The 16,738-nt window shown below is 39.2% G+C and overlaps 1 protein-coding gene across 4 annotated transcripts in view; it reads left to right on the plus strand.

Moving 5' to 3' along the window:
• Nucleotides 1-16,738, plus strand: part of LOC115356064 (sorting nexin-14-like) — a 29,743-nt gene continuing 13,005 nt past the window's right edge. Inside the window, exons 1-21 of one of the 4 annotated variants that reach the window (XM_030047063.1) lie at nt 1-193; nt 413-564; nt 1,465-1,585; nt 3,531-3,610; nt 4,338-4,416; nt 4,767-4,810; nt 4,902-4,989; nt 5,178-5,262; nt 5,815-5,971; nt 6,587-6,662; nt 7,467-7,511; nt 7,865-7,945; nt 8,137-8,251; nt 8,565-8,720; nt 8,802-8,926; nt 9,675-9,733; nt 11,472-11,604; nt 12,927-13,113; nt 14,025-14,108; nt 14,256-14,356; nt 14,891-15,002. In XM_030047063.1, the coding sequence (XP_029902923.1) occupies nt 428-564; nt 1,465-1,585; nt 3,531-3,610; nt 4,338-4,416; nt 4,767-4,810; nt 4,902-4,989; nt 5,178-5,262; nt 5,815-5,971; nt 6,587-6,662; nt 7,467-7,511; nt 7,865-7,945; nt 8,137-8,251; nt 8,565-8,720; nt 8,802-8,926; nt 9,675-9,733; nt 11,472-11,604; nt 12,927-13,113; nt 14,025-14,108; nt 14,256-14,356; nt 14,891-15,002 (2,065 nt within the window). In that variant the 5' untranslated portion in view covers nt 1-193; nt 413-427. The remainder of the gene's footprint in view (nt 194-412; nt 565-1,464; nt 1,586-3,530; nt 3,611-4,337; nt 4,417-4,766; nt 4,811-4,901; nt 4,990-5,177; nt 5,263-5,814; nt 5,972-6,586; nt 6,663-7,466; nt 7,512-7,864; nt 7,946-8,136; nt 8,252-8,564; nt 8,721-8,801; nt 8,927-9,674; nt 9,734-11,471; nt 11,605-12,926; nt 13,114-14,024; nt 14,109-14,255; nt 14,357-14,890; nt 15,003-16,738) is intronic. The other 3 variants (XM_030047061.1, XM_030047062.1, XM_030047064.1) reach the window with 3 other exon arrangements.

A 16,738-nucleotide genomic window follows, 5' to 3' on the forward strand; every position in this document is an offset into this window, starting at 1 on the left:
GGAAGGGAAGTGACGTCGGTTGGATTACATTCCATCTGTCAAGGAAGTCAACGGGAGTTTAACTGAAAAAAATAATGGAAAACATGAAGTAAAAACTTTTGGGAATCGAGAAACGAGCTTGAATTTGGGCTTTGGAGGACAGACGTGGGCAGTGCCTGTGGATAAAATGAGTTTTATGATGTGAAGAGCTTCGGTAGGATGTGTTTTTGTCGCTGGAAGTTGTGTCGTTCATCAAAATAACAGTTGGTGTTAGCTAACTGACACCGCCTAACGTTAGGTTAGCTAGCGCCGGCAGAGACATAAATCATATTTTAAGTAGTTTCTTCTTGTCATGTTTAACATTTGATTCGCGATTAAGTGTCACTTGTGGCGTTAAATTATCACTGGGAATGTTTCAACTTCCCGTCAACAGGTCCCGTCGAAAAGGATGGCAGGCATTCAGGCGTATCTGGAGAATCTGAAGCAAGGGCTGAAGATTGACGTGCTGAGGGAAACCAGCCGTCAGTATCCAGTGTTTTGCTTTCTGCTGCTGTCTATGCTCTCCTTCACTGTCCTGCTCAACAGGTAAATAATGCAGTCCGTCCCGGGACAGCGGAGATAAAGCCGGGAGATTATCTGTGTGTGGGTCATGTGATGTTTGAGTCTGACACTACAGTTTTTTTTGTTGTTGTTTGTTTGTTTGTTTTTTGTGGAAGATGCCTTTAGTTAATTAAAAGCTAAAATTGTGAGTTTTCTGCACACAGTATAAAGGGTTAAAGCAAGTTGACCACCAGAGATCAGTTTGCGTCTGTCACGTGAAAATGGGATGCGTTTGGTTCCACATCCATTCCTGATTTGGGACAAGTTACAGTTACAGGGCAGGGTCAAGAAAATAAAAATTCCTATTATTCTTACATATGAAGCTTTTTGCATGCCTCTAACGTTCAAAAACAATCTGAGACAGACTTTTTTTTTTTTTTTCATTTCATTTTATATTATTTTTTTTTTTGTCTTTTAGATGTTCAAATCTGGCCAGACCAAAAAAAACAAAACAAAACAAAAACGTATTTTTTTTTTTTTTTTTTAACACATTTGAACTAGATGCAGGCATGACTTTTATGCAAATACATTGATAAAGTTCTTTTAAATTTTACTCTTGAAATATGCAAATATGTTTGATAGAAAATTACAGTTTGAGATTTTTATACATTTTCTGTCTCCCAGAGGAACTGCTTGTTTTGGATGTACCTACAGTGTGGTGCTAAAATTTTGTTTATTTTAAAAGTAAATAAAAAGTTTACATTTAATCCAGCGTGACTAAATGTCTCCATCTTTACAAGGGGAAATTGGCGCAGTGATTTTTAACTTGATGTTATTGAATCAATGGTGGCAGCTTCATTTTATTAAATGCAGAGTAAACCCTTTTTTGTTGTTGTTTTTGCTCCTATACTTGTGTTTTAATACTCAGAAATGATTTCCCTCCAGGTATATCCACATTCTGATGGTGTTTTGGTCTTTCCTGGCTGGCATCATTACTTTCTATTGCTCCCTTGGACCAGAGTCCCTTCTCCCAAATATTCTCTTCACTTTAAAGCCAAGGAACAAAGTAAGCCAAGTTCAAGTACACACACACACACACACACACACACACGCACGCACGCACACAAATACCAGTTGTGAAATAGATAAATGAGGAAGAGCAGTGTGGTGTATCTTTTGTTTTCAGTGTGTCAACCTTCCTGGAAATCAGCAAAAAAATCTATTTTCTGACTGATAACTATATGTTCATGACGTGAGGTCATGGTTTTTAAATGGACTTTTAAGGCTCTGAGGTCATAAAACTTGATTTACCTTTTAAGTATCATTGGAACCTCCACTTCAGTAGCATGAAAATCATGATATTTGGAGTCATCCTACTTCACAAGTGTAACATCTGTTCGTGTTATCCTTGACAGTTTTTTATTCAGATATCTTAGGGATAGACCAATATATCTGTAGGCTATCAATATCTACTGATATCAGCTTTAGAAAGAACATCAGCATCTGTGCAAAAAGTATTTTTACTTCCGATATTTGGATGATTGTGAAATTGCATTTTTGTGACCATTTTTGCAGGGTTGTGTCATTAATACAACTGTTAAATTCAGTCAATAAAACTGACATGGTCTTTTCATTTCCTTAAGGCAGGCCTGTCTGTTTTGCTTTGTATTCTTGCTCTTAAAAAAAAATATATATATATATAGCAGCTGATACCGATATAAATTCTGGTCGCAGTATCAGCAGTTATGGGTGGGAAGATACCAGATATTGCAATCGGCTGCAAAAACATGTGTCTTGAGAAGCGTCTTGCGTCACTTGCATATCTTTCTCCTCTGCTGTGCTCAAAATTTCCATAAATCACCAGTCAATCACCTTTTTGCATTCTCTCTAGAATTTCTTTTACCGTTATTTGCCCTGGGTAAGAGACTCAGCTGAATGACTCAAATGTTAATTGTTAAGTTGCTGTCATTTTTTTCCTTGGCAGTAGTGTTATACATTCAGAGTGAAATGCATTTCATTTTTTGAGGTCTATATTTAAAAAATTACTCAAACACAAAGGTCTTTGTTTAGCTGAGACATCAGGACTGAACCGGAGTCGCCGTCATGCTGCTGAAACCACGCTGAGCTGCTGCTCGCTTTGTGACATGTGACGTTATTCTCTCAGATGTGTCCATTTGACGAGTGTTAGCTGCAGCCGTGAAGAGATGCAGCTGGCCAGCAGCAAATGTTGATGTTCAAACAATACTGCACTGGTTTTCATGGGTCTAATGTGTGCCAGGAAGATATCTCTCACATGATTACACCAAGACCAGCAGCCTGACAAAAGGATTCATGTTGTCTTTGCTGTATTCTCATCCAGCCACCAGCTTGTCACTTCAGAAGCCACGATTCATTTGATCAGGCAGTGTTTTTTCACTTATTTTAAATATTCAGTTGATAAAACCAGTGGTGGAAAGCGGTTTGATCTTCTGCTGTTTTAGCATGTCCGCTGCAGTTTGTCTTTGTGCATGTTGTTGTTGTACTCAGCTCTCTTGTATACCCGTGGCCTGCCTGTCAGCTTGAGCCGACAGTGCATTGTAAAAATGTATCGAATCTTTTTAGAGTTCATTTATTCCCTTCCTGCTGCCTTACAGACTGCAGCTGACTGCATTTTTATTTGCTTTTCACAGTGTTGTCTGTAAACTGCAGGCACTTCAGTGTGGAAAATCCTGAGCACTCGGCTGTTTTTTGAGGTCCTTTAACTGGTCCATCTGGGATCAGCCTTCACGCCATATTTACAGGCGCTCAAATCAGTTGTCTCGCCCATTTTAAGCTTTAGTGGAGAAGTAACTGAACTTCCCAGCACTCTCTGCAGGCTTCATACTTCATTTTTAAGTAGCTCACTGCCTGGAGGAGTAAGCTGTTTGCATAAACGGAGAGTTGGGCCTGATGAAGTGGCCACAGAATGTATTGTGAAAGTGATAACATTGATTGATGATTTAAGCTTTTTGTTTTTGTTTTTTTTTCTTTTCCAGCAGCAGCAGCAGCAGGAATTGTTTCCTCTGGGCCACAGCTGCGCCGTGTGTGGGAAGGTCAAGTGCAAACGTCACCGGTATGTTGAACCCACAGCAGATACACCACTGTTTGGATGAACGCTTAATGTAATACTAATGGATAGACTGGGAGCTTTTAAATACATTTGTTTCTGTTCCACGTCTTTTCTCTTGAGCCAGCAGTGTGAGTTTTACCTTTAACATAGCTGGATTTAGTCTGATTTTTACAGCATTTTTCAGTTTAACAAAGGGCTTTCTTACTGCTTTAAAATAGGAACAGCTAACACAACACTAGTTAGTTAGTAGACCCAGAGGTATATGGGGCACATCAGGTTGTATTCGTGTTAACGTTTCACTCTCTCACAGTTGTACATTCAGTATCTCTTTCCTGGTAACCAAACACCACTGAGGTCCATGCTGTCTGAGGTCAGGGCTGAGGTGCCACTGGGCCTTTTCTGCTGTTTTTTTGTGGACAAACACTAGTGTGCCACCTAGTGGATATTGTTAAGCAGTGTTGCATAGGGCAACAAACTACTTTTTCTCATCCAGTCGCCACAAAGAGTGATGGGGTTCCAAAATTCCCCAGCCACTACCAACATTACTGATGTGATTTTTTTTTATACAAGAAAATAGTCCTCAGATTGCCACAACAAGCTTTCCCCAATGTTTGGCTAATTACTGATTTTTTTTTTTTCTTCATGAATGTATGTTGGATATATGTTTCAGGTATAGCAAGCACAGATGCATTGATGAGGCATACACTGGTGTTTTGTCTCCTATTTACAGGCCTACCCTGCTGCTTGAAAACTATCAGCCATGGTTGGACTTGAAAATCTTTTCAAAAGTGGACGCTTCGATAGCAGAGGTAACCCACTGGATAGTTAAATTTAAACATCTCAGTTCCAAAATGAGATGTTGTTTAACCAATGTGACCCTTATTCTAGCAAAATGATTTTAAAACATACAACTGACTGTTAGCCCATGGAATTTATTAGCTATATTGTGACCTTTACATACAAATGAGTTACAGTTTAAATTATGTAATCAGCAGTTGTTTGTTTTTAAAATCAAACTATGTACACAAGGTCCTTCTCCTTCCTAAAAAAGATGTATATGTAACATTTTGGATTGTAAACCTTCAGTCATATACAATATAATTTATGAAGTTTACAAATAGATGTAATTAATTAATTGTCTGTTGCCTTTGACCTGCAGGTGTTCGAGTTAGTTCTTGAGAACTTTGTGTATCCCTGGTACAGGTGAGGACATGTACAAGTGCTTTAAAGGATTTGAGTCAGTTGCTGCAGATACAGAGAGCTTGTTTTATAAACTCCCTCCTCTGGTTGGCAGGGACATCACAGATGATGAGGCGTGCGTGGATGAACTGAGGTTGACCTTCCGCTTCTTTGCGTCGGTGCTCGTCCGCCGGGCTCAGAAGGTGACGGATAAGTAACTCATCATCAGCTAACAACATGACCTGCCAGAGGGCATTACTAATGCATGTTGTTTTATAATAGATGTACAACATTCCAGGGTTTTTGTACTTTTTAATGACTAATGAACAAAGAGAGTCACAAAGAGCTTCTGTTTGTGCTTTTCACAAATCATGTCTCAATATTCATGCAGGTTGACGTCCCCACCGTATTTGCTGACAAAGTGATGAAAGCTGCATTGAAGCATATTGAAGTTATCGCCAAAGCTCGACAAAAAGGTTTGTATCTGGCAATTAACAAGGCTCGTAAAACTTTTGGCAGAATTTGTTGACTACTTCAAAATTATACTGGGATCATCTGGTCACTGAAGATGGATTATGTCAGACACTGTCTGTTTTGTTTGCTCTAAGTTTGTGGGCCTGTAAAGCCTTTTGAGACTTAAAACAGTGATCTGGGCCTCTAAGTAAACTTTGTTACGGCTGCTACTGCGAGTGCATAACAAACTTAGGCTTGAAAATTGAAAGCTAGAAGGTAAAAAAAAATGTGTTCTCCAGGTCAGGAACAGTAAGAAAATAATTCTTATTTTGAATGTGATGTAATATTTTTTATTTTTGTTGTGACTTGTTTTACCAGCTCAAAAGAAAACCTTGAACATTTAATTTGGCAGTGCAATAAAAAATCCAGCAAGGTAACACAGACACTGACAAATAGTGATGTAAATTGCACTGTTGCACTGCGCATGGTCTTGCCCTGGAAATAGCCAAAAAATTGCTGACCAAAAATGTGCAAAAAAGCCATTGATGTTGATATTTCTGTGTTCTTGTCTCCAGTGAACAGCGAGGAGGGCTTACAGCAGGCAGCGCTGGACGAATACGGGCCCGACCTCCACATTGCTCTACACAGCCGCAAAGATGAGCTGCTCTACCTGAGGAAGCTGACAGAGATGTTGTTTGACTTTGTCATGCCTCCGAAAGCAACAGAGTGCAGGTAGGTGGGCCCAGTTAGCCAGCTTGATATCCTCACCATGAATCACACTGTAACTCAGCGGGTTCTGTAGATGTCTCTGTCAAGAATTTTGTCTGCCATCGGTAGCATCACAGCTCTAAATGGCTGCTGCCATGTTTGCTTACTTCTCAACAAATCTACCTCCGAGGGTGAGAGCAGTTTCAAACCTCAGGAACTGCCACGTAACCAAAAAATGTGGGCATGTGAGCTGGATCCAGGCTAGTTGTAAAAGATGTTTTAGGGACATTTTTGATTATGACCAGGGTAATTTTATCAAATATTTGGAAATACTTTAATTTTTTATGCTCCAATTTGTAATGACTGTCAAGCCAATTTTATTTTTTTACAGTTTTATTTTAGTCATGGAAAGTCATGGGAGAGTGGAAACCCTGAATTTAAAAAGCAATAGCTGTATTTTGTATTTTTGTATTTTGTATTCATGCCAAAATGGCTAAATCCCAGGAGAAACACAGTGCAGGCCTGCATGTCTGGTTTTGAAAATTTGATAACAACATCATCCTTGGTTGCCACTTGATATTTCCTGGATTTGATTAGATAGTAAAAGTAGCTGGGACTGGCTGTGCTATCTTTGTTCAGGTCTCTGGCTCTGTTGCTGCGAGAGGTGATGGCGGGCTCTGTCATCCTACCAACCATGGACTTCATGGCTGATCCTGTAAGTCAGATAGTGTTTGTGTGCATGAGAAGACAAACTATGAGATGAATCAGCAGGTCTCAGGTGTTTAAATTCTGTAAAACAGAGATGTAACATTCAGTCACCACATCGATGCATCAGCTAATGATTCTGCTGAGTCAACAGCATCAGTCTGCGGAAAGAAATAAACTATGAATCATTCTGATTTCTGACTCCATTGTTATTATTGTTGTCATTTATTGTTATTATTATTATTATTATTGTTGTTTGTGTAGTAGTAGTAGTAGCAGTGGTTGTAATATATTTATTTTTGTAGAATAAATAATGTTTAATTAATTCTGTTGTATGATTTAACATATTTCAGGGAAGTCATACATGATTGCATACATTTATTTAATTTATATAAATGTTTGGCATCAAGTGCTGAATCAAATAGTTGTCTTGAGTTGTGGTTATGTATTCAAATTGAATCGAATTGTTCTAAAAAGAAAGATTGTTCTCAAACTGAATTGCCAGCAAGCAAATAGTGAGTCAAAGTGAATTTATAACGCTTAAGACTCACTCCTATAACTATAAAACTTCCAGTTGCCAGTATATTTATTTTTCCTCTATAAATATAAACAGGCTATTATTGGAGGTTTTTCATCTTGGCATCAAAGCTGAGATTCTGTAGCTGGATATTTTCTTATTTGACCCAAAATCTACTGTTTGGGCTCAAATGATATTGCTCATTTGATACAAAAATATCATGCTGTCAAGATTTTTTACTAGTGAAACAAGAAATATCTTTGACCATACATTTATTATTAATCTTTTCTTTTTCAGGATACTGTGAATCTCATGGTGCTCATCTTTGTTGATGATACTCCAGTAAGTTATTTATTTATTTATTCATTTATTTATCTGCTATATTCCAAGCGAAGCACTGATACAGAAATTCAGATATCAAAATATTGATGTAGTAACCCACAAATGGTGAGGGCATCTAGATGTCACTAGGTGTCGCTTTTAACCAAGTTGTGAATATTTCTCTCTGGAATACAACTCTTCAGCTGCATTTAACAGTCATTTGGAGGCAGACTGCATCAAGAGGCATCACTAGTTACATATCTTAATTTTAAATTAAATTAATATTTGAATTCATCTGAGGTATCCTGAATACAGTCAGGCTTGTGAAATGATTATTTCACTTTCTGTAAATCTTTTCTGTGTTGTCTTTCCAGCCGGAGCCAGCCACAGAACCTCCATCTCCCCTGATTCCTTTTCTACAGAAATATGCTGAATGTAGCAACAAGAAACCATCTGTAAGTATCTGGCTGTCAGTTTCCAGGCCAGTACACTGACAGTGACCATAAATCTCTTCTTTTGACTCATTCTGTCATGAAAAGTCAGAACAACTAAATAGAAGAAGGCAAGAAGCATAGAGCAAAATGTACTTTAATCTGCTTTGTGTTACTGAAACTGACACAAAGTGTGTGTGTCTGTGGATGTCCAGGTGTTGAAGTTGGAGCTGAAGGAGATCAGGGAGCAGCAGGACCTCCTCTTCCGCTTCATGAACTTCCTTAAGCAGGAGGGCGCCGTGCACGTACTTCAGTTCTGCCTCACTGTGGGTAAGAACCACCAAACACTAAAGTCACCTGGGTCGTGTGCCACTTCACCCGCTTTCCCACAAAGCTTGTGACTGACAACAACAACCTTAACTGTTGACATGGCTGAAGTTGTAACTATGATTTTACCCTCGATCCCATTAGGTGTACATTACGATACTTAACTGTAAAATTGGCAGAAGTAACCAGGAGTGGGTGATACAGCCTTAAAATAATATCACAATATTTCAAGGTCATTTGCGGAAACAGTATTCAAACCAAAATAATAACTACAGTGTTTCCATTCAGTGTGAAACTTCTTCATTTCATCCCCCAGAGGAGTTCAATGACAAGATCCTGAGTCCAGAGCTGAGCGACTCTGAGCTGCAGCGTTTGCACAGCGAGGTGGTGCACATCTACGAGACCTACTGCCTGGAGGAGAGCATCGACAAGATCAGCTTTGACCCGTTCATTGTGGAGGAGATAAGGAACAGTAAGGCGCCAGATGACACAATCATCTCATAGCCAACAATATTCTCTTCACTTATAGTAAACACCTTGCGTCCCCTCTCAGTTGCCAAAGGACCGTACACTGGTGTGGTGAAGCTGCAGACGATGCGCTGCCTGTTTGAGGCCTACGAGCACGTCCTGTCTCTGCTGGAGGCGGTCTTCACCCCGATGTTCTGTCACAGTGATGAGGTAAAACCTGACTGAGCTCTGCCATTCTGCCATTTTTTCAACCACATGGATATTAACTGTACACTTAAAATGCAAGTCAGCAGACATTTGTTGTTATGCAATAGAGCTAAGCAGTCAGGGAAAGTCTGCAGTAAGTAAGTCTGCAGATGCTCAAACATGGTGGCAGAGAAAAGTTCCCCACTTCCCCATCTCAGCAAATACTTTAGCGTCATCCTCAGTGTTAAAATTTTATTTTTCTCCAAAAATGGTAAAACAGTGACATGAGATAATCCCACTTGTTCCCAGTGCTAATTGGCTTGTTTCCAGAACTTGAATTGAATCAAGATGCATTTTCTTGATCCCTTTTTTTTTTGGCTTAAAAAGCTAATCAGGCTTCTGTGCATCCATCAATGTGACTTAGTTCTGTTAATACAAGTTAAGCCTTGCACAAAACCTTCCCAGTGCTCTGCACCTTTTATGTAAAAGAGCACAGGGATGGTTAAGCATGGATTTTGGCTTATATTTTCATATATAAAGTCTGTTTCGAAATAATTTCAGCTGAAAAAAACACAAATGTGCCTTGTGACTATAGAGAGTCTGTACTCACTGTGTATGTGATCATGATGTGCATGTTAGAAAAAGTCATTATCTGAAGTCGTCATAGTTCTGAACCCCTCACAGTATGAGGTGCCACACTTCAGATCATTGGCATGTCATTGGTTATAATGTGTATACTGACAGAGTTACATGTTTAATGCTTTATGTTCAGTACTTCAGACACCTGCTGAGGGGGGCAGAGTCTCCAGCCAGGAACTCAAGGATCAACAGGTTTGTATCTGATATGGATTGTCATTTAATTTAGTTTTTTTAAAATAGTAGTTTGATTTTAACTTATTTTTCATTGTAGTGATAGAAAACAAAAGAGAAAGAAATGTAGTGACAAAGATGCTTCAAAGAGCTTGTGAAAATGGCAATTTACTGGAGCTACAGGGTTTATTCTTCATCAGTAACAACCTGAATGATGTTGACAAGTATGAGGAGCATTAGCCTGGTCGGGTAAAATAATACTTTTATTCTTGTTACTACTATAACAATTTGTAGAATTTGGTTTCACATGTACCAACCAGTTAGCTCATATAATTATCTCCTACATTTAGAATGATTATGTGTCAAATAGTTTTTAAAAATAAGTGAGTTATATCTTTGGAAGAAGAAATATAGAATACACTAAAAATACTGTACTGCCAATTAGACTTATATTTCTTAAAAGACCATTTGTTACCTAGCAGCATAAAATTCCCTGTGCGTGTTATTCCAGAAATAGCCTCAATTTGGAAGAAATGAGGTAAGTAGTTTTTTGGCATGTCCCCTGGCTGCCCAGAGTCTGTTTGCATGCAAGATATGCAACCATGTACGGCATGCATGCAGATGTTGCAAATGTTGCTCGGGTAAAAAAAAATATCCTTGTTTAAAAAAAAAAATAACCAGAACTTGTTAGGCTTGTGTCTTTGTATACATTGTATGCTAATGCTTGTGTTTGATTTTAACCTTACTTTTGATTGATACTACGGACTATGGACTATCAAAGTTTTCACTACAAATATCATGAGTCTGGACAGACATGGATGTAAACTGCAGCTTGACTGGTTGGTGGAGGCAGAAGAGACAGAAAGTTATTTTGAAAGCAGGACATCTCAGCATCTGGTGCTGGTTAACAATCCTATAAACTCCCTGCATATACATTAGGTCATTTTGTGCGATGGGGAGGTAAAAGTCCTTTTTCCCCTTTTCTAAACAGGAAGGTTTCTGTTGCTGTGCATGGCGACAGAAAAGTGATTACTATAAAACGTTTTATACCCACACATAAAAACGTTTGGGCCAGTGCCCTCATATAACCTCTTGACAACCAACTGTATTGCAGTAGTCAGTCTGTTTCAGGTCCATTTTGAGTTGTGGCTAATAAGCCTGTCTGATCTACCAACCATTTGGCAAGTATCCAGTCATTGTTAGAAGTTTCCTTCCCATCCTAAATGTCAAACTGGCAGGTTAAATAGTTTGAAATAGTTGGTAAATAGTTCAGAAACTACCAACTGCCAACTGGATGAAAATGATATGAGGGTAAAGTAATTGTTTCATGTAAGTTTCTCTTTTTGTTGCATGCCTGCTGCTCTTGTTGCATTGTGGAGAGAAATTGTTTTGGAAAATATATTTTCTTGTCTCTTCAGACTATCAGATGGCACAAAGAACGATATGGCAACCAGTTACAACATTTTGGGGAGAATAGGCAGCATCTGCATAAAATTATAAGCATCTAGGTGGATGTTCTAACCCTGGAGGACTTAAAATAAATGTAACAGTAGAATAAGCTTCAGTTCTTAGATTGCTAAGTGCAAGCAGCTAGTAGCACGGAAAATGATCATGGAAGAGCAAACTGTTAGGAAAATAGATAAACCATGAGGCATGAAGCATTTTTTCAGATCAGTAGCACTGAATTTAAGCAAGAGGATTAATAGGTAGCGACCATATCTATCCTACATGTACCAGCATATTTCTTTGTTCGTCCTAGAAACACGTCAAAACGAGGGGAGTCCTTTGGAATCAGCAGAATTGGGAGCAAAATCAAGGGGGTGTTCAAGAGCACGACCTTGGAGGGGTCCTTACTCCCACCCAGTGCCATGAACGACGCTGAGGAGGATTTTGTGAGTGTTTCGTCTTGATTACTGGAGCCATTAACGTTCAGAGATCACTGATTAGCCAGGGCAGTGGTATTACCACGTTCTGAGTCACAAGCTGTTAATAATAATAATAATAATAATAATAATAATAGATTTTATTTGTAAAGCGCTTTTCATAAAAGAATCTCAAAGTGCTACAAAAACCTAAAATAACATAAAAAACACAGAGAGCAGTAAAACAGTAAAAACCATCAAAAAAGAGAGAACAGCTAAAAGGAAGAGTAAGAAACACAGGATAAAAATACAAGGGCAACTAAGGACAGCTTAAAAACGCCTGCCTGAACAAGAAAGTTTTAAGTCCTGTTGTCTGTACAGTGATATTCTTATGCGTTTATGCTCAGTGGAAGTCACTATGGTACCCATATATTGAAGATTTGCTAGATCATTACTAGAGACTAAATTTTCAGTGGAGGAGGACAGAATTAATGGAGAAAATAATTTCTGTGAGCACAGATCATCTCCTGTGACTGCATTATTTGATCATCTCTCTTGCTGTTGAGAAAATGACAGGATGGATGGATGACAGGATGTCATCCTGTCATCTGTGTAATTCAACTGTCCATCTACATTCATTCATTTTACACCCCTGCATATTATAATCCAGGTCAGCAGAAATATGCAGAGAAAATTTAATATAAATAAAAATGCACAACTTATTCACCAGGGTGTTAAAGAATGAAACAAAGTGAAATAAAAAGTACAATTTCTTTTGCCATCATCACATCGCACAGCAAGGTTTTCACCACATGACATTTGAGAGTGTCACTAGCAGTGAAGAGGAGAAAGTGACACACATGTACCCTTTAATTATTTACTGACTCGTCTGTTTCCAGAGCATTGTCAGGTTTCACGCAGTCAAAGTAATAACAAACAAAGAGGCTGGTTTGTTAGGTGACCTGAAACAATCAAGTCACACTCTGATGAACTGATGAATAAATCAAAAATTAAATACACATAAATATCACTTGCAATACTATATACCAGATACACACAAGCACATCTGAGTTATCATACACCAAGTGTACTCACTAAAAATGGAAAAGAAAAACTGTTTCCTGAAATGTGTTCCCAGACATGAGTGAAGAGGAGATGGGGTTAGGAAACAATGGAAATAAAGAAATCCAAACAATGCAGAAAACATCAGAATCGTGTAAATATGTCTAAAAACTAACACCTTATAACATCACATGAAGAATTTATTCATGTCTCAGACCCATAGAGACGGGATCTGGAGAGTCTTACATCATTATTGTTACCTCCTGGTTTGGTTCTCCACGTCTCTACAGGTGGAGGAGGCGACGGTTGTGTTGGAGGACAACTCCCCCGCCGAGCCGGCCAGCACCCCGGGTGCCCTGAGGAACCTGTCGGCCTGGAGCATCACCATCCCTTACATCGACTTCTATGAAGACGAGGTCAAGAGGGAGAAGATCCCCGTGTTCTGCATCGACGTGGAGCGCAACGACAGGAAGGAAGGTGAGCGAGCAGCGGCTGTTCTACACTGGTTTGTTTGCCATGTGAGTGTAGATTCCCACTGATGTTACTCTCCATTCATTTTACACGAGAAAGATGGCAGATGCAGGCCACCTACCACAGGGTGCTCGTGGGAAAGTTGTGGAATTCAGATCATTCAGAGAACTCAGATTCAGATGAAATTCTTAGGACAAGTTATGGATTATCATGAAATTTTGTCAGACTAATTTTAAAATTTATACTTACTTTATAACTAGTTATAACTGTTCAGGGTAACTAGTTATAACTGATCAGTTGTAACAAGTTATTTAAAAAATCCATATATACAGACCATGGAAAAGTTAGGGAATATTACATTCGACATAGTGTGATAAATACCCTTCACCTCAGCTCTCGGGTTGTAAACACCAGTGAGGAACTTGGGAGTTGGTAATGGACCCTGACTTCTTTGACTTCATTTCAAACTGGAGGACACTCAGCGGAGCACAAACCTCTGCCAACAGTTAACAGTCAATTTGCAAAACTGCAGGCTCTGTAATGTTTCTTTCTTAATCATTTATCACCTGTGTTTGATTTTCTGACAAAAGGAGCACATGGACACAATGCAGTTTAGCAGCTGATTTGGAAGTCCTGAATGTCAGACATTCCCAGTGGCACTTGAACAATAATTCTGTGTACAATAATTATTCCTCCAAGTTCAACACCACAAAGGCTCTGATTTATTAACTGTCAAACCAAATAGATTGCTTTCAAAGCTTAGAAGATTGTGAGGATTCATGTGGGAGTTCACACCAGGTATGAAGTTAATTTTAGCTAGATCAGAGTCACCAGCGGTCATATATGTGTTCATGAAAGGAAAATTGTTGGAACAGTTTTTATGTCAGACTAAGATCTTTTTCTTCTTCTTCGTACAGTCGGTCATGAGACTGAAAAGTGGTCAGTCTACAGAAGATACCTCGAGTTCTACGTACTAGAATCAAAACTCACTGAGTTTCATGGTAATGAGATGCCTTTTTCTACTTGTTTTTAATATAAGAATTGTGCCATGTACCAAAGTTTGTGGATGATTAAAAATTGACAACTAATATGTTTCTCTCTCATTGTATCTCTGTAAGGAACTACTGTTTTTTCACCTCTTTTTGCAGGCACATTTGCAGATGCACAGCTTCCATCCAAAAGAATTATTGGACCAAAGAACTATGAATTTCTGATGACAAAAAGGGAAGAATTTGAGGAATATTTAAAGGTATTTACTCTGGATAATAGTAGTTATATCTGTGATAGCTACAAGTTGTGTGACAGATATATTTGTTTTTGTTTTTTCTTCTCTGTGAAGTGCTGCACTGCACTTCCTAGAGATCAAATCAAATCAAACAGTGTAGGTCAGACATGAATTTCTGCTGATATAGTGTAAGTTTAACTTTAAGGAAGGGGCTATAAGTTGAAATCACTTGTGTGTTATGACAGTTTTACATTGTGCAGAAAAACCAGAACTAATGACTGTTGACTTGAAAATGAAATAAACAAGTGGGAAACTGGAAAGTTCGCAAAAATATTTATATGGGTCTATGGGAGCAGCATGTTTCAGATTTGTAGCTGGTATAAGAGTGGTCGCTATGACATTTACAGATGATTTGGAAGTATTTATGCTTGTGTGCTCGTGCTTGAAATTTTGGACATCTCTTAATTCAATTTTTCAGTCACTTTGGATAAGAACATCAGGTAAATATCTAAGCTTTACATTGAATAACTTATGTGATGTTTTCGTGTTTGTGTCCAGAGGCTCCTGCAGCATCCAGAACTGAGTAACAGCCAGCTGCTCGCTGACTTCCTGTCTCCTTACAGCATGGAGTCGCAGTTCCTGGACAAGATGCTGCCTGATGTCAATCTGGGTACATACAGACCACTCTTACATGACAAACCTGTTCTAATCATTATTCATCTGGCTGGAGAGCATGGATTTGGTTTTCTAGCTCTGGCCTGATATACATTAATAAAGTTGCACAGTGCAATTTCACCCACACTCAGCTTGACCCTCTGATGTGCAGATTTAGCACATTTGATGCACCTGTCTTATGGCTAGGGATGGCTCGATACCACTTTTTTACATCCGATACCGATACTGATACTGCAGCCTTGAGGATCGGCCGATACCGATACCGATCCGATTCTTTTTGTCACTCAAAAAGTTGTTAATAATACGTGGATGTAATTTGCTTGATACTGACATCTAAAAACACCACATTCACTGTACAACAACTATTCTGGTCCCCTAAAGAAAGAAGGAAAATATGTGACAACAACTGAAGTCATGTGTAACACTAAATAAAAGTACAACTTGGTGCAAATTTTGCATTTGAGTTAGTTTCATCAACTCGGAGTAGTTTCACCTGGAGTTAAGCACGTGCACAACAACTATAAGACGAGTCACCATGGCAACGGGGAAGCGCCGGGCTGCGTTTTTCACCCCAGTTTCTTAATGCATTCATACAGCGAGTTTGAACATGTTTTTAAAGAAAGTGCAACACCGCTGCAGCGGCAAAGCAGAGGGAGACGGCGATTGAGAACATTGCTGCTCGGGTCAATACGTAAGTTTAAATGTAGTCCGTTGCAATCAATAATATTAATTTATTTCATTTAGGTGACGTGGAACGGTAACGCTCAAAAAGATAATTGTCTGGAAATGCTAAAACATCTATGCGCGGTCTTATAACCATCTCCCGACGAATATTTAATTCTCTGCGCAGTAACAGTGCACCTTCATCCACGGGATCGTTGTCGAAAGGACATGCCATGTTCGTGAAAAAAAAGACGCCATCTACTAATGGACTTCTAATAAAGGCTTACTGACTTTTTTTTTTTTTAAGTAACAGACGGCAGAACTAATATGCCACGCCAAAACTCGCCTGCTGACTGAATGAATGAGGAAGTTAAATACCGTGTGTGGCTGAAAGAGGGCGGACACAGAGAGAAACTCGAGGTTTCATGAGAAAAACCTGGTCCCGACCAGGTTAGTTTCATGGAGTCTGTTACTGCGGTAACTGACCGAGAGCTTAAGTTACCTCCCTCTGTGAAACAGGCTAGAGTTACCCCTCTTTCTCTGCTTTGAGTTACCTTCCTTTGTGAAACAGAAAACTCAGAGTTTCCCTCTTTTCAGGGTTAACAGACTGAAGAGTTTTCACTAAACCTGCTTTGTGAAACGGGCCCAAGATTTTCTGCACCAAAAACAAAAACAGTTCACTTTTCTTTGCACTCGCCTGTAAAAAGTCTCTGTACTCCTTTCCATGATGCTTCTTCAGATGCTTTATTAAGTCCGTTGTGTTAAAACGTCCGGTTTTGCTACCACCCCCTGAGACACTCATATGGCAAACGTTGCGCTTTTGTCCTCCGTACGGAGGGCATGATTGCAGGCTTCTGCTCACGTGACGAAAACACAGGCACATGGCAACCATGGCGACAGCTCGTCTGTGTTACGGCATGTCGCGCAAAGTGAAGTTGAGGATATATGAGATAGCTTGGGCTTATGGATCGGATCGGACGGGTCTAATAAAAAAATCCGATACCCGATCCAGTCATTTTGGCCTGGATCGGACCCGATACCGATCCAGTGGATCGGATCGGCCCATCC

The sequence above is a fragment of the Myripristis murdjan genome, chromosome 24 (genome assembly GCF_902150065.1).
Source record: "Myripristis murdjan chromosome 24, fMyrMur1.1, whole genome shotgun sequence".
NCBI classification, from domain to species: domain Eukaryota; kingdom Metazoa; phylum Chordata; class Actinopteri; order Holocentriformes; family Holocentridae; genus Myripristis; species Myripristis murdjan.